This window comes from Musa acuminata, chromosome BXJ2-1 (genome assembly GCF_036884655.1).
Source record: "Musa acuminata AAA Group cultivar baxijiao chromosome BXJ2-1, Cavendish_Baxijiao_AAA, whole genome shotgun sequence".
In the NCBI taxonomy this organism is placed as follows: domain Eukaryota; kingdom Viridiplantae; phylum Streptophyta; class Magnoliopsida; order Zingiberales; family Musaceae; genus Musa; species Musa acuminata.
The window spans coordinates 11,913,957-11,939,701 of NC_088338.1; the positions used below are offsets into that span (position 1 = coordinate 11,913,957).

General features: G+C 39.4%; 3 protein-coding genes across 3 annotated transcripts; all 3 read right to left on the reverse strand.

Moving 5' to 3' along the window:
• Nucleotides 1-297: 297 nt before the first annotated feature.
• Nucleotides 298-6,500, reverse strand: LOC103996053 (uncharacterized zinc finger CCHC domain-containing protein At4g19190). Its single transcript, XM_009416859.3, has 7 exons — nucleotides 6,240-6,500; nucleotides 6,057-6,119; nucleotides 3,592-3,743; nucleotides 3,337-3,453; nucleotides 2,852-3,053; nucleotides 1,091-1,205; nucleotides 298-1,007 (listed from the first exon to the last, which is right to left on the reverse strand). Exons 1-7 carry the CDS (start codon nucleotides 6,462-6,464, stop codon nucleotides 484-486), a joined length of 1,398 nt encoding a protein of 465 aa, XP_009415134.2. The 5' UTR covers nucleotides 6,465-6,500; the 3' UTR covers nucleotides 298-483.
• A 6,345-nt stretch (nucleotides 6,501-12,845) lies between these two features.
• Nucleotides 12,846-17,408, reverse strand: LOC135598944 (uncharacterized). Its single transcript, XM_065093459.1, has 3 exons — nucleotides 16,891-17,408; nucleotides 13,461-15,920; nucleotides 12,846-13,091 (listed from the first exon to the last, which is right to left on the reverse strand). The coding sequence occupies exons 1-2, from the start codon at nucleotides 17,262-17,264 to the stop codon at nucleotides 13,487-13,489; spliced, it is 2,808 nt and encodes a 935-aa protein (XP_064949531.1). The 5' UTR covers nucleotides 17,265-17,408; the 3' UTR covers nucleotides 12,846-13,091; nucleotides 13,461-13,486.
• A 533-nt stretch (nucleotides 17,409-17,941) lies between these two features.
• Nucleotides 17,942-24,994, reverse strand: LOC103996034 (serine/threonine-protein kinase STY13). The gene is made up of 3 exons (XM_009416834.3): nucleotides 24,744-24,994; nucleotides 23,418-24,416; nucleotides 17,942-18,642 (listed from the first exon to the last, which is right to left on the reverse strand). Exons 2-3 carry the CDS (start codon nucleotides 24,326-24,328, stop codon nucleotides 18,303-18,305), a joined length of 1,251 nt encoding a protein of 416 aa, XP_009415109.1. The 5' UTR covers nucleotides 24,329-24,416; nucleotides 24,744-24,994; the 3' UTR covers nucleotides 17,942-18,302.
• Between the last annotated feature and the right edge of the window lie 751 nt (nucleotides 24,995-25,745).

The following is a 25,745-nucleotide window of genomic DNA, read 5'->3' on the forward strand; positions in this document are numbered from 1 at the left end:
GTGTTAATTAATTTTGAATCAAGTTCTCAAGTTAATTATATCATGTGTGTGTAATTTCAGTTAATGCTATCTATGGCATCTCAATAAAATTACAAAGAAAATTTCATTATACTAAATGGACATCAAATATATATTTAAAAAAAAAAAATAGATGAACTCAAACCTAAGTTGTATCAATTATGTGTATAATGGCATAAACCCCAACAGAGACATTAACCGCGTGCCTTACTTTTCGGATCTAAGGCACACCTAATTATTAATTGTAAATTATTAATATTTTACTTCCTACGTTAAAAATAAAAAGGAAAATGATCGGTATATATTAAGAAATTTTAATGTCTTTTACGCTGGTGCAACTCGGTGCCTGAGATCACAACACCTCGACATGAAACAAACAGTGATTTGAATCGATACTTCTCAGACCTGCTTTCAGGAAGAACATTCAATGATGCAGCACCCAGTTTATTGAAATGGTACAGTTACTCAATCCGATTCAGATTTGGAATCATCTTGATCACGATGACGATGATGATGATGTCGGTGTTTTCTTCGACGATGATAATGATCCGAGTCATGACTGTCGGACGCATTAGGATCTAAATGACTTCCCTTATTATACTTGCTTGCTGACTTCTTCCTCCTTTGCCTGTCCGTTTCAGTATCAGCAGATGATGAAGATTCACGACGACGTTGTTTCTTATGCTTGCTCTCTGAATCCCTCCTCCTTTCCTTATCAACTTTGAATTCTGAATCAGTCGATATCGATGTGTGTGTCCGATGTTTCTTCTTATACCTGCTCTTGGATTGCTGCCTAATTTCTTTATCACTTTCAGATTCATAGGAGTCCAAGGATGATGATGACTGATCACCATCACGACGTTTCTCATGTTCGCTATGAGATCTCAATGAATGGTGCTTGTGCTTGCTTTTCCGCTTTGAATGCTTCTTAGATTTGCCTGCAGAGAAGTTGGAGAGAAGCGGAGGAATCTTGCCTCCACCCAGAAATCCTGAAAACCAAGTCAAAGACAGTACATAAAGTTGAGATTATATATGGAAAAGAGATCATAGTAACTTGTACAACAAATTATACCTCCATATTCATCAAATATGTCTTCTGCCACTATCTGCTGGTTAGGATCATCCGGTCTGAAACCACCCCTAGGAGGGCTCATACCTGGTTTCTGTTTCAGTTCCCACTTCAAGGGCTGCAGATATAGCACATAATACTTAAGGTATTATGTAATACCAGAACATGATGTAAGCTAGAGTGAATATTCTGAATCACAACAGCTATATCACATGATGCATTGTGCTACACTTTGGTTTCATATGAGACAACAATAATCCGTAATTGTCTCAATAGCGTAGACACCATTGGTGTAAACTTCTCCACTCCCCACTAGAACACAATATAACTGCATATTCAAGGCCAACCACATAAGATTGCATCATCCTGGACAACTTGGCAAGAAGGCCTCTTATAATCTCCAGTTCTACTTATCCAGGCAAATGCAAGCTATATATAACTGAAGAGTCAACTTCAGTCTAAAATGACAACACAATTGACGGTGAATAGTCACCGACTTTTACTGGAAGTCAAGGCATGGCCCTACATATATGTAAGTATGATAATCAGCCAGCCACATAGGTCTAATTTCTTAAGGTATATAGATATTACACAGTCAATCAAGATACCTAGCCTAGAACAAAAGGTTGAGCCAGTTGACAATTATAATTATACATTATAACAGAACCACTGGTATATATTAGCTTTCTTCAGAATATTTTGTTTTCCCTACTTATAGTTATATGCATAATCATCACTTGGACACAGATGTCTTCATTATGACTTGCCATCCGACCCAAATTGGGTTTAGTTAGCTTTTAGGTCAAGCTCTTATTTGTGATAACAATACCATTTTCTTAAAATTGTTGAGTTCCAAGGATTTAACATGCAACTGCTCCTTTATAGAAATCATGTGAACAATATGGTATCATCGCCTGTATATGCTCATACAAGCACAAATACTGTGATATCTGATTGAAAAAAAATTGGAATGGAGTGTCGCACTTGCAAAAGTTCAGAAGTTAAAAGTCGCTATAAACAAGAGGAGACTGTTCAGAAGCTAAAGTGGCTATAAATAGAAGTTAAAGTTCAGAAGCTACTTAACAAAAATGATATACCACATCGTTTTTACAGGAACAAACACCAAGAGCACAAACTTTTATAAAAAACAAACTCCATTACTCCAGGGTCACAGATTTAATTGCCAAGTCCAAACACGGAACTTACTAGAAAACCATTTCAATCAACAAATTAAAAGAAAATCCAGCCTTTAGTATAATATTATGTTTCTGGTGTTCTAAGTTTTCATTGCATTCCAAATGGGAGCATTTGTATTTTTCACTAATAGCTTACTGAAAATCATGTCCTCATGCAATTCACCATCTAAATTCCTATGAATATCTTATACATTTGTAGACAAAAAGTAATAACATATCTCGTGTATGAATGGTCAAGAAAAATTTTGAGGGAGAAATCCCCCTTGTGTTCTGATGTGGCACAAACTAAGCAGCATGACAACAAAAAGTCAATAACTCAAACAAGGAAGGGCACAAGTTAAAAGATGCCCTTTAAATTACATAAAACTTTGACTTATTGTGAAATAAATCAAAGAGAGACTAGCTTAGAAAAAATATTAAAAATTACTATAGTTTTATAGTGCCTTTAAAGAGGACCATAAAGCACATCTGTCCAAAGCTGTATTTTATTTTATAGTCCTTTAGGGATACTACCCTTCAAAAGGTTATGTAAGTTATAAAAGAAAAAAGAAAGGAATACTATACTTGCCTCGGAAGTATCTGTCTGTGCCATTATAGCTGTGAGAGGATCATCTCTCTTCAACCGACTCTCTTCATTGGGCATTATTACATCTTTCAAAGGGCATTCACGATCACCACTTTGGTGACCAAAGGTTCCGCACCTTACACATCTTACGTTGCGAATTTCAACTCCAAATGGTTTTACCCTCGCAGGTACACCAGTCTCTAGCCTGCAAGGCCAAAGAGCAGATATTCCATTAAATCAACTGCTCTTCACTAATTTAAACAGGGCTTCGTTTCACTAATAGGTATTCATACCAATTAATGATAAACAAATGAGAAAAAAACCAACCAACATAATGACTTTCAACAATTGGGGTATTGTTTTAAATAAGATAGAATTCTCGACTAAATAAGTGATAAAAAGATCAATCAAAACATAATAAAAGGGGCATATAAACATATTCTATCATTCCAATCAATATACCCAACGCAAAGAACTAAAAGGTGCACCTTGGGGCATTTTTCAACACTTCAAATTCTTCTTCTGTTGGTAAAGGCCGACCAAAGACATCTTTTGGTCTTGGCTTCTTATCTCCTGCCTGACTCTTGGCAGCTTTCATATCAGGCCTACAAGGAAAGACATTTTCAGCAGAATATAAATCCTCTTAATGATACAGATGCTCAAATAAGTTGATCAATTTCTGCTTGAAGAATAGATAAAAAAACATGAAACTTTTGCAAAACTGTAGAAAATGAAAAAGATACTTTATTGAGCTGGTTCCTTCTGTAGGGTTCTGCTCTGTGCTAGTTTGACCCAATCTCTTCTGTTCATCTGCAATCTCTGCAGCTTTGGCACTTTCTGGGTTGTAACCAGGTGGTCTGACATACATGAAACTCACAGCTTTCATCATCTCCACCTGAATATATAATTAAATAGGTGATTTTATTCAAACACAAGTGGCATTTTTTCACGAGACATTAGAAGAAATAGAAACTTGTTGAAGATCACAAATATGATAATTTTCTGTTGTTCGAAAGAACATTTTATTCTGCTGAAGAATGAGTCCCACCCAATTTTTACATCAACAAACTTCTCATATTTGTACCTGAGATTAATCCCACCCATTTCTAAAGCTTCTAGGAAAATGAGAAGCTAAACAATCAATTGACTCAATGTTATTGTGATACCAATTTGTCCTGCACTGTTTAACTAATTGAATTGCCAAAGTTCTACAATTTGCCAATGTCATTGATCAAATGGACCCATTTCCAGGACTGTGTGACAGGCATATATTACCAGTTTGGCTGTCATTGGCACTCAATTTTGTTCCGAGTGAGAAAATGAATTACATGATTCCTATATTACTGATTTGACCAATTTATCAATCTAAGAGTGCCGAAATAAGAAGCATTAGAAGGAAGAAACAAGAGAGGGCAGAAGAAGATACAAAGAAAGAGTTACACATGGAAGAAAGAAAACTGTATTGACATACAATCCAACAATAATTAGCAATTTGCTACTCTTATATAAATGATATAGCAAATTGCTGAACCCAGATACCTCACTCAATTCCTTGATTCATGTATCTACAATTCATGTAAAAAATAATCACGTTCTCTTGTAAAATAATGGTTTCGATTTTTGAAAACTTCAAAATTTTGAAATCCCAACTACATTAACATACCACCATTGAAATTGTCAACATGGTTCTGATCATATTCATTTTACATTTGACTCTATTTAGAATAATCAGCTTTTTAATTCAATATTGTTTTTACAACAAACAGATTCTAGTGGGTTACGGGCAGGGTTTGCAGTACCGACCCGTACCGCTCATTACAGGTGGTACGTACCGGTCCAATACAGGACAGGTACGCAAACTGCCCTCTACTGGGCGGTACCATAACCTAACCCCATATCGGGCGATACAGGATCTGTACCAGATGGTAACGATCGAAATCTGACCGTTACCAATCTATACCAGTCAGTAACGGTCGAATTTCGATCATTACCAATCAAGGGCTGAGATTGCCCTATTTCAAATTGTCAAAATGACTGTTTGAACCATAGGAAAGAGTTTTTAAATCATTTCCTCATCCCTCTTTCAACTCATATCACTCTCTCAATCTCTTAAACTCTCTCAAACTAATTCTCACTCACATCTAACAATTCAAATCATTTCTTTATAGATAATTCAATATTAACGAAAGGACGGTTCATAACGTACCACAAAGCTACTCCTAAAGCCCTAAAAAGATGTGTCACTATTCTTTCTTAATTTAGATTATTTTCACTAAAATTATATTAAAATTATATTTATTTTCAACTTAAAAACTGTAATCTAACTTTTTTTTCTAGTTTTCAAGTATTTTTGGAGTTATTTTTGATTTTTTTAGGCGTATCGATTCATACTGTCGATATGCCTCGGTACGTACATACCAACCATTGGTCGATACATCGGTATGAACCGAAATTGCAAACCTTGGTTACAGGTATGACTTTATATGTTTGGGAGGATCTTTGAAGAATTGGTGCGATCCTGGCTAATTGCAAGTTCACCATAGTTGAGACACAGGGGCTCTGCAGAAACAAAAAGAGGAAAAATCCTCAACTCTCACAAAGAAGAAAAAACCTCCTGTCAGATTCCCCTTAGCCACAGCATCAAATCCTATTAACCATAAGAACAAGGATATACCATGAACAAAAGAAAGACCTTCCTATTGCTAAAATTTAATGCTATCATTTTACTACCTTTAGTTTTTCTTTCTCTTGAACTACTAAAGAATGCAGCAATTAGCTCATCCTTTTGCTCTCACAACAAAACCATAACGGGAGGAAGCTCAATAATATACTGGACTTGATGGAGAAAAAAATCATCTTGTACCATACATATCTAATTTTTTAATATTTCACACCAAGATGTTTTTTTTTTCTTTCTTTTGCGAAGGATAAGTGATGAAGGCGGATTGAAGCCCAAGACCTTGTGATTAACCGTCAAAGTCTTAATCAATTAGGCTATATGACACCTTCGTGAAGATGAAAAATTGCAAAGCACCAAGAAAAAGGCAGGAGGAAGAAAAACAAGATGGAACTGTGAGGGCTATGTCGTAACTTAACGCGGAAGCAATAGGCCAACACAGACAAAGCATGCACTTCTCTTCTCTTGCTCATTTAGGACTATCTGTGACGGTTCCATGTCGATTAATCGAGCAGAAAGGGTTGAGGTTACCTTCTCCTTCTCTTTCTTGGAGAAGAGAGCCGTCTGCCGAAAGAACTCTTGCTCCTGAGCAAACTGCAAGGAAAAACACCCAAGAAAGGATCATCGATCCGGGCGAGATGATGCGTCATGAAACATTCGAAAGATTGCAAACATAGGTCAGGCGACGGGCAAAAGGTGGAGGATGGGGGCTACCTCGCGAGCGACCTCGTCGGCGCGACGGGCGTGGTTGGCGTGGGTCTGCTCGGCGATCCACTTGCGGCGTTGGTTGGGGTACGAGAGTGGGTGCCAGGGCTTCTGGTTGAGGTAGGAGTGGCTCCACGCCGTGCCCACCTTCGTCTTATAGTCCACCTCAATCCCGCTCTCCGACGGCCTCTTCCCCAACCTCCCCCCTCCGCTCCCCGTCACGTCCTCCTCCATCTCCCTCCTCCGCACGACCAAATCAGAAACCCTATCTCGAACGATGGATCGAGAAACGAAGGTCACTATTTAGAGGTTTTTTTTATATACTATTGACAACTTTTTACTAATTTCTTAAAAAAATTAATAAAAAAAGGAAGAAGAAAGAAGAATATGAGAAAAAGGTAGAAGAAGAAGAGTAAGAGGACTGATATTTATGTTTAATTAAGAAAGAATAATTTTAAATATTAAAAATTTTAAAATGAGATTGTAAATAGTAAAAAGAGGATTATAAAAAATAATCTCTAAAGAAAAGAAAAAAAGACAATGCAAAAAGAAGGATCCATGTGAAATAAATATATTAGGAAGGGGGCTTTTCTGTGAATAAGAAATAGGAAGGCATTAGACATGGCTTGGGTCTTTAAACTGATTCGAACAGAATTATTAAGGATCAAATCATCTGAGTTGAATAGTAGATGTTTAGACATCTTAATGATACTATTAGAAAGATAAAATTATGAACTTCAAAATTATTGCTTTTCAATCGATTCAATGTGGATCGAATCGATTAATCAAACAAAAAAAAAAACTCTCTTAAATTGAAATTATTTATAATTTTCAAAATCAAATTATTAATGAACCAATTCGAGAACCGATTCTCTTGAGACGAGTTGGATGGTATGTAAGTGCCATAGTTGATGGTACAATTAGATCAAATAATTATCAACTTATTGAATATAAATTATTAATTTAAAATATTGAGACTCATATTAAAATTATTTTATTTATTTAATCCTTATTAATCTATTAAAAAAAATTTCTATGTGACTTTATCCAATGAGTTACAACAACACTTTTGCAACGTTGGGTCGTAGCTCAAACTCAACTATTCGAGTTGATCATTCCTCTGAATGTCAATCTCAAATGCTCATTCCTCTGAGCGACTTTTTTTTTTCCTACATCTCCCAAATGTAACCCTTCTAAGTTCCTCACGTTTGCATACCAAGTGTTTCTATAGGTACTTGTCCTGCTCTGATACCATCTATTACGAACTTAACTAATTTTGTCTAAATTATACGGTACTCTTGCATATTTATCTATAAAGGTTAGTCTTCTCAAAATCCCCTATGGTCCCTGAAAGATCTATAAAATTATAAACGGAGTTTTGCACGTAAAAATTATAAACGGAGTGTACGACGTCTTCCATAATTGAATCATGTCCACGATAAAACCATTAACATAAAACACGTGGCACAATGCAATTGTGGGTTTATGACATCTTCAACTCCATCACGGAAAGCCTCCTACTTCTTAGTCTTTTCAATACCAACTTGATCTTGGATCTGAATCATCCGTTACCGTTGGCCACATGACTCCATTTGCGCATGCAAAGCTAGAAGCTAATTGCAGAAGTTCCATGGAGGAAGCGAACTCATCAACCATTTCACTGGAGCTCGGTGTCTTCGTAAGGTACACATTTTACAGAAGCAAGAAGAAGATATGGTGAGTGAATAAGGCAACACAGAGCAAAACCTGGTGGATGCTGAATAGATTGGTTTGCCGGCTGAACCGAAGGGGCAGCCCAAAATTCTGATAGATCCTGATATCGCCGCCACCCTGACCGGCCGTGACGACCACCAGACTCTAAGCGTTCGACGGACTCCTGCTGCTGTCTCCGCTACGCCGTCCCCGGGACGTCAAGGAAGACGAGGAGGAGCCTGAATATAAATTTGAAAAAATAATCCATATAAAATTTACGATATTTATTACCAATATAAACAAATAACAGACCATAAAATACTTGTGTTAATAAAAACTGAAGCTCAAATATTCTTTTCCATCCCCTCACATAAACAACGAAAAAATAATTTTTATCAAAAGGTTTTCCCACTTCCTCCCCTAATCAAAAATTAAAAATATATAGATCAAACAGTATATAACAAACATCTTTGTTATATAAGAATCATGATTTCAGGAATCCGAAAAATACTTGCCTAACTCCAACAATAACAAACATGTTTGGCAAGCATTCCATGCTAGTTAGTATGCACATGCTATGTGATGAGTTCCTAGTTCCAAACAAGACTACATCCTCTGCTTTTGGTAGCTCACAAAATGTTTTAAGATCCAAAGTAATATTTGCATTTTTGACACAAAGATCTTAAGATAAAATTGTCTTTGAGATTTTACATCTATGACATGAGAACATATGAAGCAAAATTCCAAAATAAATAGGTGAATTCAGTTTATATTTTGGTTTTCTCATTGGCACCTCTTCTGACAGCAAATTTGGATATCAGATATGATGGAAACACTAGAAAGAAAAAAACATTTTTGCACAGAGAAAATGATCCCAATTTTGAGTTTATACCTCTAAATTTATGAACCATCTTGAGATCATCAAAGACCCCAACCTCTAGATTTTTGCACTTCCGACGAACTGTCTGGAGCAAACTGTTCTGAGTAATACTAACCATTTTCCCTGTGCATCTAAACAAATTCTACATTCTCTTATTAGCCTGCAAATATCCCCTTAATTTGACATAGGAATGAAGATTTACCTGGAAACCAGCGATCGTTTTTTTGCATGCGGCTTCTTTTTTTTGTTCCTTGTACCTATCTGACGTTCTTCAGAAAGCTTACAATCCGTAGCATATCACAGAATAAAAGTGCTGTTTCAGAGGAGTAAACCAATTATGCAAATGAAGAACCTAAGATGATGGTTCATACCAGAGGTATTGTAGAGCCGGAATCTCCCCTTGTGTGAGCCAACTAAAGCACCCTTTCAAAGATGGATCACACCCAATTACCAGTAAAATAACAAAAAACCTTTCATATCTGGTATGATAGAAATGAAGAAAACAAAGCATTGACAAAGTTGTGGAAATGCAGATATCATGTCCTTGCACCTGACAATCTCATGCAGCAGTAACCATCTCATGGAGATCCCTCCAGTCAACAACTTGGGAGGTCTGGTATACTCCATATGCGAACCTTGGGATCAAGAGAGCCACTGATGAAGTGCCTATCATCTATTGGGTTGAACTGGATACATGTTACCGCAAAAAATTCGAGCAACAATAACAACATTCACCACAGATGTCAGAAACTTTAACATGGATTTTGCCAGGAAAATTAGTGACATTTATATGACACTAAATACAATAAATATGATGATCTATTGAATAGCAAGAATGATAAGGTAAAATTCTGGTTGGTTGCCATACCATAATCATTGTGTGCAAACAACTTGAGGCGTGCCTTACTTTCCATATCTCATAGTCTTACAGTCTTGTCCATTGATGAGGATAACAAATGCTGCTCTCAAGTTGATACAACTATTCAGAATACCAGATTGATATTTGGATGAAGCCTTCATCAGTATGTTTGCATTACATGATTAATGATTTTTCCAGAATCGAAGAAGACAGATAATCCAACAGTAGCAGCTTCATTTTGGCTAGTTTTTACAGGCCAATGATTTGGATTCACATTTTACTTGGAGGCCATAATTCATCATTCTTCGGCATCAGATAACAGGTCTAGTTCCAAAACATGGTGTCTCCATCACCTATCCAGCCTCAACACAGTTGCTATATAGCTACTTCATCTGCCAAAATACCTTTCAAAAACAATGATTGAATGAGTAACCTTTCTGGAGGTAATAGATCATCTTTCTTAACCTTACCAGTACAATCTAAAACAACCCAGGGATGAACTAAACTCCTAGTAAACACTTACCTAAGCTCTTTTAGTCAAGGGAATTCTTCTTTCACGTATGATTCCTCCCAGCTTAATAATTCATGCCTTACCAAGATGAATTCCAAATACATATTTCATAGCCAAAAAAAAAGTTAGCAATTGTACTTAAAGCAGAGGAGAAAATGTAGTTGCTAACAATAAATTCTTCTTTTAAAGTTCCAACTTTTTACTTACTGAAATCTTGATGCCCCTGTCGTTGCTCCGGTGATCTCCGCCGCTGCCGCCGCCCAGTGTCACCTGGTGCATGAGTTCCTTGACGACCGGCGAGAATCCAAGGAACCGCGCGAACTCCTCCATCATGATATGCAGACCGGTATGGAGGTCGTTGATCTTCCAGTCCTTGCCGAACTCGCTGACCACGAGTTCCTCCCCCGTGTCGAGATTCTTGATCCGGCAGGCATCGTCGGAGGCGAGCACGATGGTGCCCCCGTCATTCGCTTCTCTGATTCCGGCGTTTCCGGAGCTTGCTCGGGCTCCGTGGTCCCGGAGGGAGGGCGGGCTCGGTGTGGAGAGGCGCTCGCTTCGTCGCCAGGTCCGCGTCGTATAGGCATCTGGCGACCACCGGCTGGCTCGTGGACTGGTCGGAGGAGGCCGCCGCCGCATCCGCCACCGGATCCGTGGCCGGCGGTAGCGACTCCGCGGTGTGTGCGCCGTTGGCGGCAGTGATGTCGATGGCCTTCCGGCTGCTGCTGCTGAGGATCCGCAGGGTGGCGGCGAGGTCCTTGTTTCTGGCGAAACCCATGCCCTCGAGGAGCCAGCGACGGCGCTCCTCGATGGAGGTGGGCTCGGCCATCCAAACGTCATAGTCAAAGCCGCCGTTTTCTCTTCCCTTGTCATGGCCCTCGTCGTCCTCACGGTGCTCGGCAAGGAACTCCGCCGGAGAAAACGTGACGCAGGAAGTCGCAGGACGGGCAACGGCGGAAGCGAAGGAAATGCGGACGCCATCATCGTCGTCGTCCTCGGAGTCGGAGGGTAGGTCGAGGAAGAAGGAGACCCTCGACGCGACACGATCAAAGGACTCACACTAGCAATCATTCTACGGGCTAATTATATATTACCGTTAGGATTCTTAAACTTAAAAATTTTATATTATAATTATTATAATTATAAAAATAAAATATTTAATTTTATTTATCTTAATACCGTCAGTTTTATCGACGAAAAATACATAAATTACATAAAAACTATGATCAAAAAGATAATTTCAACGATGATAATAAATGATAATTTCATGGGTGGCTATTTGTGGTGATCGACCTTGCTGATATCAATCAAAACATTAATAACAGGAGAGAGATGAGGCATCTACATCGGTACCGCACTACTCTACCTCCTCTTCTTCTTCCAACGAAGTGGCGATCGACGAGAATGAAGACGCGACAAAGTGGTGTGGCATCGAAGGAGGAAGAGGAGGTAGGTGAAGCATCTATGTCGACGCCGCACCACTCTCCCTCATCTTCCTCTTTTGATGATGCCATGGTTGACGAGAACGAAGAGAAGACAGAGCGATGCAATACCGACGTTGAGGAGGTAGTGTGATGCCACATCGAACGATGCGATAGTTGGTGAGAACGAAGAGGAGATAGAGTGGTGCAACGTCGGAGAAGAAAGAGGAGGCTAGTAAGGTATTTGCGTCGGCGCCGCACCACTTTAAATCATCTTCCTCTTTCGATAATGCGATAGTCAGCGAGAACAAAGAGAAGGCAGAGCGATGCAGCGACAACGCAAAGGAGGCAGTGTAGTACCGCATTGAACGATGCAATGGTCGGTGAGAATAAAGAGGAGACAAAGCGGTGTGGCATTGGAGGAGGAAGAAGAGGTAGGTGAGGCATTTGCATCGGTGCCACACTGCTCTACCTCCTCTTCCTCTTCTAGTAATGCAATGGTCGACGAGGATGGATAGGAGGTAGAGCGATGCAACATTGACACAAAGGAGGCAGTCGATGCTGCATCAAACAATACGGTGGTTGGCAAGAATGAAGAGGAGGTAGAGCGATATGGTGTTGGAGGAGGAAGAGAAGGCAGTTGAGGCATCTACGTTGGCACCGCATCGCTCTGCCTCTTCTTTCTCTTTCGATGATACGATGGTCGACGAAAACGAAGAGGAGGCGGAACGGTATAGTGTCGATGCAGATGCAATACCTGTCTCCTCTTCCTCCTCCGACATCAACACAGATGCCTTACTACTCTACCTCCTCTTCATCAATGTTCAGATCGATATCGACAAGGTCGATTACCGCATTGGTCATGCCAATCACCACTACAATAGCCACCCACGATGTCATCATCATCCGTCACTTTCATTAAAATTATCTTTTTACCCATCATTTTGTTCTATTCATGCGTATACTATTATCTTCCATCGATAAAATAAATAAAATTAAATATTTTACTTTCATAATTATAAAAATTTAATATAAAATTTTAAATCTAAATACCAAAATGATAAAAAGATCTAACTACATCAAATAATATATAATTAGCCCCCTAAGACACTTTTTTTTTGTTTTGTGGAAATGGATTATAATCTTACTATTTCTTAGTAATTCTTCGTAGATCATAAAGTCGCTAAGATTCACGCCAAATAGCTAAAAAAAATCTGTTGCAGAGACACAATGGGAGGATGCAAACACGAGCATCTGTATATGAAAAACTATCATAATAGACCGGTTCTTGCTACAGTCAAACAGGAAGATGGCTACACCAAGCATATAAGCAATGTTATTATGGAAGTCTTCAAAGCAACTACATGCATGAAGCCACAGCTTCAACTACAGGTCGAGCAATTTGACTTGGCTTTGTTGATAATGGTTCGTAGCGGCAACAGGAAGCAAAGCACATTTCTTTCGCTTCAGATCAACAACATATAACAAGCCTCAGGATGACCTGCATAGTAAACAAGTTAGTTTGGGTTAACTTAGTCTCAAAATTGTCAATAAAATACTTGGAAGATCTTGAATGCATCAATATTTTGTCTTACTGAGTGTGATAGCTCCATAATGTTTTGAAGAAGGAAGCAGCTATGTTAAATAAATATTCTAAAGCATAGTCCAACAAACTTCTTGCCATTGATATTCATTCATATTCTTGTATTAATTATTTAGGTGACAAAGTATAAGTGAACGAGAACCACAACAGGCTTCACAATATAAGAATAGGTATATGCTCAAACTAAAGAGAACTAAACTATATGATCTTATGTAAGACTTTTCGAGTATAATGAACTGGCCAATTTAATAGACATACAACACTCACCATATTTAAGCGCCCAGTCACCCTCATCATCGTCTAGGACGGCCTCCATCTTCAGTATGGTGACATCTGTCTGCACGTTCAACTTGGTGATGCCAGCTAGCATCTTCAGCATGACGATGGCGGTCTGCATCTTCAGTGTGGCGACGCCGACCAGAATCTTCGATGTGGCGATGCCGATCAGAATCTTCAGTGTGGCGGCGCCGGTCAGAATCTTCAGTGTGGCGGCGCCGGTCAGAATCTTCAGTGTGGCGGCGTCGGTCAGAATCTTCTGTGTGGTGGCGCCGGTCAGAATCTTCTGTGTGGCGACGTCGGTCAGAATCTTCAGTGTGGCGGCGCTGGCCAGAATCCTCCGTATGGCGACGCTGGCCAGAATCTTCAGTATGGCGATGCCGGTCAGCGTCCTCAGGGTGCTGACGTTTATCTTCATCTTTCCCTCTTTTAATATCATTAAGGTACTGCTTGTTTTCATTATACCTTCGGCTCCCATACTCATCTACAAATTCTTTTGCTTGTTTGACATCAAGATTCTTCACAACTTGGTCTTCTTCCCTCTTCCTATCCTCGTAGTCCCTATCGTTCCTGCTCTTCGTCTCCTTCCTTCTCTCATCTTCTGCTAAACAAGTCCTGAACTTTGAATTACGGACTTCAGAAGCAAGGTCATCATCAGCTTTTCGTTTTCTTCTTGTGTCCTGTCTGCCATAGTCATCAAAATCCTTGCTTTCTCGCTTTGGCTCAAATCTGTCACTCGTCACATTTCTCTCTGAAGCATTCAAGTGTTCTTTCTTAGTATTGCTATCACCAGTTCGATGGCCATCTCGACTTCTTCCACCAGTATCCTGTCTGGCACTTGTAAACTGGGTCATTTGTTCATCTACAAGAGATTTCTGCTGGTTTACATTCTTGTGCTCCACTTTTCTACTATAATCTTTGTATGTTTTTCTGTGACGGTCTTTTTCCTGGCTGTCATCACTGCTATCATCAGAATATGTGTCACTGCTGGACTCAGAACTCTGACTTTCACTGTCTTCAGATACTGAATCCTGATTCCTTCTAAATTCTCTACTTTGCTTCATCCTTCTGTGACTATCATCTGTACCACTATCGGTCTCAGAACTCTCATCTGTGTCATGTCGTTGCTTCTTTCTATTATCATTTTCTGCTTTTCCCACATAATTCTTTATCGATTTACCATGTCGAGTAGCAGATAAGTTTCTGCCAGTATTGTCCATGCCACTATCAGTCTCAGAACTTTCATCATCTGTGTCGTTCTGCTGCTTCTTTCTACTATTATTCTCTACTTTCCTTTCAGAAAGCTTTCTTGATTTATCATGATGAGCAACATATGACTTCCTCTCTGCTATCTTTCTCTCAGTAGTATCTTTCTCTCTGCTATCAGAATCAGAAGTATCATCGATATGCCTTTTGGAACTTTCACCTTGTTTCACTACACTTAGTCTTTTCTTGTTGATGTTGACATCAGTATCATAACCTGAATCATTAGAGTCATGTCTTCTACTTTCCATCTGTTTTCTGTATTTAGTATTTATCTTTTCACTCTCTGTGTCTGAATCAGGCATCTTGTCCCTTCTGCTAGATTTTACATATTTCTCCATCTTTACCCTGCTGCTCTTTTCATCGTCAATATCATCTTCTAAGTCCTCAGAATCACGCCTCCGACTTCTTGTTTCATGCTTCTGATAGTCGATGTTTTCTTTCTTTCTGCTTGCAGTAACAGAAACATGTTTGCGTTGTCTTTCCCTCTCCCTTTTGTGTTTCCTTTCCGAATCAGTTTCTGAATCTGAATCCTCAGAATCATGCCTTCTGCTTTTTGCTCGTCCTCTAATAGGTTTCTTCCTGTCAGGTTCACTTTCAGAATCCGAACCCGAGTCATGCCTCCTATTATTTTTTATGTTTTTTTCTGTCTGTCTTCGAGCAATGCCCCCATCCGAATCACTGTCAGAATCAGAATAATCAGATTCTTCATTTTTAATGCTTTTTGCCTTCTTGCTGCTCCTTACAGCATCAACATCTTTAGAATTATCTCGTTGAGTACTTTTTCGATGCTTCATCCTTTCCTCGTCATCATTTTTTCTGTAACTTTCACTGTCAGAACTATCCTGATATTTTCCCTTACCAATACCTCTTTCTTGGCGCTTTGGCACAGCAGTATGTGATTTCCTGCTTTCATTCTTTATTTCAACCATCTGTTTTTCTTTGTTACTCTCCCACTGTCTGTCTTCATATTTATCTCGTTGTTTCTCAACACCCTTCAGATCCATTTTCTCTTCTTGATGTTTGTCATCAACAAACTCTCCTGGCTCTAAGTCTTCCTCCTCGTCCTGCTCAATTAGTTCATGTTCAGGTGATTTCTTCTCACTTTTAATGCCAAGAGCTTCCCGCAGTGTTTCCAATTGTTTCTCCTTTCGAGCAGCAATATGATGAGTTTTTGTATCCGCAAATCTATAATGAAACCATAGTTAGATCCATTCTGACCATTTTTGACACTTCAAATCATTTCTCTCCTACCAATAAAAAAAAAACGAGAAGGCATAGCAGAAACAGCATTGAAGGTATCAGACAAAAATAGAGCATTGTTAAATATATCCATAGGAAAATGAGACATGAACAGAATAAATGGACAACTCAAATTTTTTGCTTTTCCCACTTTTCAACCTTGCCCTGAATAAAGACACTGGGGGACAGTTCATACATCAAAAGCCAATCTGGTCCACCATTCTAGTACTAACAATATTTTAGGATCACTACCGTAATATTGCATACAACATGAGTTGTTAAAATTACAAAATTTTGCTCATCCTCCAAACACAAAAATATAATACCAATTAAACTCCAAACATATAGTGTTCTCATTCAATGTTCAAAATTCCATCTATTTATATGTCTAGTTTCTAGCTTTTAAGCATGAGCTTTGGAGTCTGTTACTCGTGGACATGCGATTCCGAGGTACACAGCTCTGCGAAAATTATTCTTGTATGGCAGAACTATTAACCATATATCGATCATTTCTAGTGCTGTTTTCATTCATTCCGGAACATTGTGGTTGCAGTATGGTCCGTCACAATTTCCTCATGGGTTTCTTACACTTACAGCACCTTAATTGTACTCAGTTAAACAGCCAAGAATAAATGTGACAAGCTAATTATAATGAGAGAATCAAAATCCATGCAGTAGTTTGTTGGCCTAGAAATAGTTCGCCTATTTATCTTCCAGGAAAAATCATGAATTCCACAACAAAAGAAAAAAGAAATCTGAGTACAAATCCAGATAGAAATTCATACTTTCATCTTATATTAATAGCATAGCAAACAAGAAAAGTACCTAAAAATTAGGTTAGACGGGTATAATCTTGAATACAAACAAAGATAGACAACAAGAACAAATCAAGAAAAAGAAGGCGGGAGATCAAAACCTCCTGTTTGGAAGAGGAGGACGATCCTTGCGACGACCACCGCTACCATCCTCAGCAGCAGCGGCCGCAGCGGCTTCGGCCTCGATGGTCTTCTTGGCCTCCTCAAGCTTCTCGGAGATCTCGGCCTCAGTATACCCCTGGTCGGCGAGGGTCTCCTCGAGAACCAGGAGCTTCAACTGGATCTGGCGCTTGCGGTCGTGCTCGAGGATGTCCTTGTTGGGCTTGCGCACGGCACCCTCAGGCTCGGAGCCGGAGGCGGAGGCAGCGTCGAAGCGGGCGGGGGGCTGCCGGGGCTTCACGAAGAACTTGTTCGATTGGATGTAGCCATTGGTGCCCGATCCCCGCGGGGTCTGAAGCCCGATCCCGTTGTACATCGCTTCCAATTACTCTACGGAGAGGCAGATCGGTGGATGCAAACCCTAGGAAAAGGGGATGAAAAGAGATCGGGCAGGACGGGTGTGGAGGTGGAGGAAAAGAAGAGAAACCCTACAGAAGAAAGAAGGCGAATTGGGACCGCAGGCGGCGCCCCTAATTATTGCGACCCTTTGATGGATACATAGCATTTCCGGTTCAGTTAAGCCGGCTTTGAAGGTACTGCCAAACCGAACGCGAATCGGGGCTTTGGACCGGTCCAAATATACTGAAAAATATAACTTAATACCAACCTATTGCCCATTATTTTTATTTTATTAATAGTATCTCACAATATATATATATATATATATATATATATATTACTCAAAAAAAATTTATATGTTTGGTTTCGATTCATTCTTATGAAAAGTACGCTTATTAGGATGTGTTCGATAAAATCTTTTCAACGATCAAATTAGTCTTTATTCATTGTAGTTAAAAAAAATCTTTAGAGAATTTGAGTATTTAGTATCGGTGTGGTAAGTTCCAAATATAGAATATTCTCTTAGATGTCATGTGACATGACAAATCTAGTTTATATATTGTCATATCTAGTTGATTGGACTGCATGAGTTCGAGCTACCGAAAATTTTCGATCCACACTGGAGTGACACCCAAATAAGATCCACTGTCAGCATTTGTTGCCTTCCCTTCAACCCAGCAAGGCAAAGATTTAATATAAAGGAAAATTTCAACAACTCATTGGTGGAAGAACAAAACAAAGAAAAAAGTCAGCAGCTACCGACAGATGAGCATCACAAAAGGCATTACAAAATGAAGACGAGAAGAAGTTGTTCTTCCAGCTACCAAACTTAAGCAGGGCTGCCAACAAGAAACCAGATTTATCTAAGCAGTAAGGCAAATAACAACACACACACACACACGCACCATTTCTTCTACTTCAACCAGTCCAGTAATATGATGAATACACTGGCTGCCTTTTCCTTTTCTCTCCCTCTTTTCTTTACTTTGTAATTTTCATCATCTTGCTCCCTATTTCAGTCGGTGGTCATTGGTTCGGACATGCAACATCGAAAACGTGCTTTGCGGACAGCGCCTACTATCTCTATCTCTGCAGTCTTCAGCATACTGACGACCTCGGTGAAGGGAGGACGTGCATCAGGGTTTGCATCCCAACAGCGGGTCATGATCTCGCCGAGTGCTGGAAGACAATCATGCGGTATGACTGGGCGAACACTCTTGTTCACGACAGCAAATGCTGCCTGCACGGCCGTCATGTTCTGAAAGGGAAGCATTCCAGTTATAAGCTCCCACAACACAATGCCAAAGCTATAAACATCAACTTTCTGATCGTAAGGTCTATGCTGTATCATCTCTCTGCATCCAAGAAGGAACATCGTTAGTCCAATTCACAGTGAATGCTTACCAACAAAGTAGAAGAGAACATGACAGATTCTTTAGTTAAAAGAAAACATTAATGAAATTATGTGTCGGAAGTTGATAGGTCAGTATTTCTTTCCAAGATCACTTAGGAATCAACACACTGTGTACCTGGTCTGAAGAACTTTCTGCTCGTATACATAAAAAAGAGTTACAGTAGTAAAGGCAGTAAAAATTTTAGTCCTGCTTGACTGATGACCATTTTAGTGCAGTAGCATGTGTTTACATATCTACTCAACCAACCAAAGAACAGCTTTTTGCCGAATGTATCATATACCAAATAGGTTTGAACTTCCTTTTAATAAAATCTATGGGAACGTAAGCAAGCAACAAAATTTCAATTATATAGTGAAGCATTGATGTCAAGAATCTGATAAATAAGCAAATGAGGCACCAAATCATCTGCACTAAGTTAGCCATATTATGATCAGAACACCAACTTAGTACATCGATATATTTATTGGAGAAAACAAGGGTTTGTCGAGATGGGATCAAAATGTCAGGCATTCCACACGATTCCAGAGAGAGGTTAATGCAGTTCATCACAGTTAACTATATTTTTTTGAATGAGCAGTATACATAATATAATATTTTGACAAAATAATATTCAAGTATTGTGTAGTGTGTTTATTCTTGTTTGCTTAAAAATACCAGCTAACTGCATTGTCAAAATTTTCTCATAGCTTGAAAAGAAAAATATGGTAGCTACGGTTCTTCAGAAATGAACTCTCTATAACTGCTGAACTTCTTCTCAAGACTGTTAGCAAAAGATATGGAAATCTGCTTGATTGATAAAATTTAAAGTTTCCAATCCAATCAATTCTAAACACTGTCCAATCCATCAGATAGAGGCTAAATGAAATCAAATGTCGTCAGCACCAGAAAGCTAATTAATTCCTACAACCAAAGGAAAGCGTGATCGCAGGTGCAGAATCATCCTAAGAGGTTGATCTGCAAATGCATAGCTTTGCATATAAAAATTTTGTGCTAGCTCATGCAAATGGCAGTCCATAAATTGGCTACAAACAGAAGTTCCAAATCTAACCTGACGCTAACAATTTGAAGTAGCAAATAACAACCAGTTGTGACCGAGGAACATTGAACTTTCAGAGGATGAGAGCGAAGCAGTCACTCTAAAAAAGAAATGCATGTTCAAAAAAAGACTGAATCATGTCAATGTTGGCTATATGTCATAATGGATCAATATCATTAGTCTAGGAATTTCCAATAAACACATATGTGAGAATACCTGGGATATAAAAGAACAGATTATCATGTGAAATAAAGTTTATAGTATACAGTGTACAAGTCTACAGATTCTTAAGAGAATTTACAATAAAAGGGCTCACAGAAATCATGGATATGATATGGCCACGGTGTAAAAGTCTCATGTGCAAAGGTTACGCATTCACTGGTGGGCACGACATAAATGTACTCTGTCATGCCAAGACCCTACTAGCATTTTTCCTGGTGAGATGTCAAAGCAGGACTAGCTGTGAGAGGAAAAAAATGATGCAGTCCAGTGCAACTATTTTATGTAATGTACTTGACACAAAATATACATGCATGGAGTATACTCATGTATGTTTCAATCTTAAAAAGCATATCCTGTGGTATTATTAATCTTCAAATGTGATCATTGTGATATAGCAACCATATGATTTGATAACTTTAAAGAATAAAATGTCATATGCTTTGCTCCCAGGTAACTCGATGAATAATGGCAAAGACTTGCAACTTTTGGAGTAAGCCATAGGATGAGGCCTACCTCCCTCATAAATAATTGCATCGAACCATTTCAACCGAAGATCCAATGACAACAAAATGCTCAAAGAGAAGATGACAGTGCACAGCTCATCTCACAAAGAAAATGCTAGATGTTTTTTAAACTAACATGTAGAGGTCACATGATATTGCCAAATGAACTTTTGATACTTGTGAATCCATAATTATCACAAGCATGTGATCTCATCACATTGGAAGCCAACAGCGACAAAAAAAGGAAAGACGTGATATTTTAAATTTTGATTTGCATCAGTTACTCTGTAGTTGACAAGAAATCCTTTGAAATTGCCTTATAGGCATGCATTCATTAATTTTGAAGTTATGCAAGCAAGTTCATTTTCAGAATAAAAGAGAAGATGGAGATCATTATGCACTTTCTTAAAAATTGTTTCTAAAAGTAAGTTCAATTTATAAACCAAGAGAGTAATATTAATATTGACTTGAACAGATTACAAGTATTTTGAAATTTGGAGTTTAATCTTTTGACTATCATCGCCTGGTTGAAGAAAACTAAGCACTGTATTTCAAGCAGTTGAATCAGACAACCAATATGAGCTTGCTTGTTTATAGAGAATACCCACCTATAGCCTGTTTTAGAGCAGTATTCAACAGATTCAATTGCAAATTCAGATATCTCATATTTACCAAAATGCCATATTAGGTTTGACAAATTTTACTTCTGGTTCTTCCGTGAACATTACAAGACATAGAAATAATAATATACCGGCAAATAAAACACAAATATTCTTGCTAACAGAGCACTAAGAATGCTGTTCAAATAAAAAAAAAATAAAACCTCAAACAAAAGCATGGGAGAAGGCATCTGATCTACAAGTATAGCAAAATAATTTTCTTATCTGACAATGTACTGTGACTCTCTGTAATGGTTTTATTATCTCATATTTCATGAAAATTTATTAATTATTCATTTTTTTCCTAAAAGAAGCATCTCATTTATAATGCACCTGCTCACTTATGAACACAAACATGTTAGTTAGTTGTTCCCAGTGACATATATGGTATACATTTGCACCAAGAAAATGAATTAAGTTATTAATTAAAAGGATAAGTATGTCAGGGATCCAGTTTATCACTATTTAAGAAACAAAGTTGTATGCCAACATGCCGAGAGGTCCCTGAATCAGAGTAGTCTATTTCCAACAACTAGAAACTACAAAATTGGTTTACTAAGGTTAAAAGGACAAGATCTAGTCCAGTAAAGAATCTATTGGATATTTTACCAAGGATGAAGAGGATCAGACATGGTCCAATCCATATATAAAGATTCTTGATTTGAATCATTGGTACTTTAAAGGTGTTAATAGGCAAGAAAGTTCGATTAATCTGATCCGTAAGAAAGCCAATAAAATTCTTATTATGTTCCAAGGCACAATATTAATTTAGAAAAAGTACTGGGAAGCTCCTCACTAGAAACTCACAGCTTATTATGCCAAATAAAGATCTGGCTGACGCATATCTAATTGCAGAACTAATTTACATGGGATAATATTCTGGGTATGATTAACGTTCTCAGTTGATTTGTACACATCCTGCATCTCAGTAAAATATATTACTGAATCTGTCGCATTACAGTACCAGTTAACTTTAATGTATACATCCACATCCACTAACATGCATTAACAAATAAAATAGTACATGCGGGACACATATACTACCATTTTTGGTATCCATCAAGTAGAATTGCATGGTTATTTCTACATCATGGATCATATAGAAAGCATCAATCTATACCCCCAGATAAGTTATAGCATGCATATGTTGATAGCACACACATACAGATGATCATAAATAAGCACATCAAATCAATAAGCATAAGTAGCCTTAATAAAAGATTTAGTGTACCACTAATCATAGCCACATTATGACATATTGTTGCTTTACATGACATTTGCCAGGGGTGTCTTGCAGAAAGGAGAGATGACAATGCATATGGATACATGCCTTTGCCAAGATAATAAAATATGGACAGAGGTTTGCAGCCATGTCTTATACGACAAAGTCCATGAAAAGCGAACAACAATGAATTGCATTTATCTGAAAAAATAAATTAAAAATCAGAATGAAAGTGAAGGAAAAAAATGAACGTCCCTACTAACTATTTGAAGGTCAAACATGTAGTCTTTACTAATAAGTTTTTTGTATGTTATTTAATGAATCCCACTAAGACATACTGTCCTCTATTATCATGAATGAACCAACTACAGGGCACATACATGACAAAGCGAGTGGCTGGTACTCAGGTGACAATTGCGCTCAGAAAAATACTTGAAAAAGCACTCCGGGGAAAAGGTCATATAAGGGAATCAAAGTAAGACGTATGACAAATGCTGAATTCTTTGGTGGAAATATCGCTAGTATCTTAAACTGATGGAATTCAATTATACAGTATGATCATGCTAAACTGGGATATATTTTTCATCAAACTTATCTTCCATGTTTCATGTCTGATCAGCTTTCTCAAAAGGTTCTTACAAAAAACAACAGAAATGTGATATTCAAAATTCATTCTTATATGCAACCGTCTAGGTAAAGTTCCTAGCATAACCTATGAAGGCACAGGTAAAAGCTTGTAAAAACTGGGAGTGAGAATAGAAATTATTCTAAAGATATTTATGAAGCTCAGCACTTCATCCAAATGTAATATAAGACTTTGTTTAACCCAAATAGAGAAAATAAATCAAAATTAGCAGCAAAAGAATCTTATTTTTCCAGAATCTTAACTATTGAATTTCATCCGCCTAAATTTAGAAGCTTCACTTATAATGTAAATACATGGAAATCAATTTTAATTGAGTCTCTCCTGAATTTCAGTAGAACGTCAAGCAGAACCAGCACACAGTTAGCGACAAATGCTTCTTAAGAATTTATCATGATGACACAACTAGAAAGTAACAGTATTCACTTACGGAGCCATCCAGCGGTACGTTCCAGTCTCTGGTGTCATCCCTTCAGTTTTCACTTCAATACGAGCCACTCCAAAATCAGCAATCTTTATGGATTTGTCCGTGAATATCAGAAGGTTGTCTGACTTGAGATCCCTGTGTATAAATCCTAGCCCATGCACATAGGCCATCCCCCTTGCAACGTCAAGAGCCTGCCGTACTGCCAGCCTAAGTGGAACCGACCTGTTTTGCCTCTTCATCAAGAACTGCCTCACGGACCCTCCCTTGGCATACTCGGTAACAATGCACCACACAACAGGCTTCCTACATGCCCCAACCAATCTCACTATATTTGGGTGCTTCAGAGTAGCCAACATCATGACCTCTTGCACAAACTGCTGCTCCATCAACTGTGCTCTCTCTGGGTCATTCTCTGGCCTCTCGAGCAGCTTAATAGCGACATCTTCTCCATTGTAGGTGCCCTTGTAGAGCTTCCCAAAAGCCCCCTGAGCAAAGGGCATTCCCATGTTGAGCTTATAAAGATCGATAGTCCACTCCTCGTAACCCTGTAGGGTCTCTGTCGGGTGTTGTGTATCCATCAGGGCCTGTACCAATGCATCATCCGTCAGGCCCGGATTGACCCTGCCTGGTCGTATGACGCTGTGGTTTACGGAGTAATTCGGGGTGGGAACCTGGCGGAGCCCGGGGTGGCTGAGGATGCCAGTACGCGAGTCACTCGACCCGACACTACTGGCGTCCCTCGACATGGCCATGGACCCGCCATTGACGCTAGTCTGCATACTGTTGATGCTGTCAATCGACATGTTGGAGCCCTCCCCAAGCTTCCGGTAGTACGCGGTATCATAGAAACTGCTCCCAATATCGATCCCCCCACCGCTGCCCAAGATGCCGGGAAATTTGGGGCCTTCCAACATCTCTAATCCAAAAAACTCTCTCCGATGCACGAAGACTCAATTTTCACGCAGACCCTCTAAATTCGAGCTTCAATGCAAATCCAATAACCTAGAATCAAATCATTCTTTGTAAGGGGACTTGTCTCCGCCGCATTTTGCACCCAAAAATCTCAACTTTCTACGAAATCCACGGACGTAAAGAACAAAAGAACAAAAAAATCCACAGAATCAACCACTATTTTCCGCTCCTTCCAAGAATCACCGATCAAAAACTAGTCCGATTGCCTCCCGAATTCACCACAGCTACACCCGAACTCCAAGAAGAAAAAGTTCACGGGCGAAAACAGAAACAAAATCACAGACGAGAAGAGAACTCCACGAGTCACGAAAACCAACCGATCTGGGGCGAAGGGCTACGGATTTCGACGAGACTTACCTCGATCGAGAGGGGAGAAGAGAAAGGGGACCGAAGCCGAAGTCAGAATCGCGGGGCAGCAAGGCGGAGATCGGGGAGGGAACAGGAGGCGCGACCACCACCTTCCACCCTTTCCCTTACGGAGACGCGGAGAGACGACGACAACGACGACGAAGACCAGTAAGCGGAGGAGGAAGGAGCAAGTCGTTTGCTCCGCACACTCCTTTGCTTTCCTCTCGGTCCGTTCTCGGGCTCGTCAAAAATGACACCCTCGCGACGGGGTTTATTTCTCGTGTTATTTATCGATTTTTGGATGCATCTTTTTAAATATTTGCCTTCTCGACCGCGTGGTCGGCGGTCGCCGTTACGGTAAAAACTCGTTTCCTCGCGCGATATAATGACACCGCCCGATCCCCGCCCCGTGCATATTCCCGAGGATATCCCGTAGATTTCATTCGCCGATTATTTCCAATTTTTAATCTTATCCGCAATCATTGCTCCGATTATTACTCATTGCTTTACCATTTACAAAATATATTATTAATTTAATTTCTCATTTTGGGAACGAAAAAGTTAAATGAAAACAGAATAAATGCTTAATACTTTAATGCTACGGGAACACTGATTACAATATATATAAGAAAGTTGGGCTCCTGCTTCGTGATTGGACGATACGGTGGGACCCATCGGGACCCGCGGTGGCGCCATGGGTACCTGCAATGAAAAGGCAGGTAGGGGACTGGGGCGACGCGAAACGGTGGAAGAAGAACGGACCAATCCGAGCGGGACAAGCGGCGGACGGAAAATGATGTCATGCTGTCGTCCGACGGACCGAATCACCCGTCTAAATACGTCGGGACGACGTCATGTGAGCCTCACGAGTTGAATCACCGCCGGAGACGTCACGGACAGCTCGGTCGGTCGCCTCGGACATGACTGGATACGCGACTGGTAGCACGAGTTACTGACGTGGCACGTTTGGAGAGAGGTGTCGTGACTGTGTATCGTGGAAATCGTGCGCCG

Excerpts from the sequence above, each read along its gene's own strand:
- LOC103996053 (XM_009416859.3), bottom strand. The coding sequence starts at position 6,464 with ATGGAGGAGGACGTGACGGGGAGCGGAGGGGGGAGGTTGGGGAAGAGG. Across the intron at positions 6,120-6,239 it reads CCGACGAGGTCGCTCGCGAG|TTTGCTCAGGAGCAAGAGTT; the intron begins GTAGCCCCCATC and ends TTTTCCTTGCAG. Across the intron at positions 3,054-3,336 it reads GTGTTGAAAAATGCCCCAAG|GCTAGAGACTGGTGTACCTG; the intron begins GTGCACCTTTTA and ends TTGGCCTTGCAG.
- LOC135598944 (XM_065093459.1), bottom strand. The coding sequence starts at position 17,264 with ATGTACAACGGGATCGGGCTTCAGACCCCGCGGGGATCGGGCACCAAT. Across the intron at positions 15,921-16,890 it reads CCTCCTCTTCCAAACAGGAG|ATTTGCGGATACAAAAACTC; the intron begins GTTTTGATCTCC and ends GTTTCATTATAG.
- LOC103996034 (XM_009416834.3), bottom strand. The coding sequence starts at position 24,328 with ATGTTGGAAGGCCCCAAATTTCCCGGCATCTTGGGCAGCGGTGGGGGG. Across the intron at positions 18,643-23,417 it reads ACGTACCGCTGGATGGCTCC|AGAGATGATACAGCATAGAC; the intron begins GTAAGTGAATAC and ends TCTTGGATGCAG.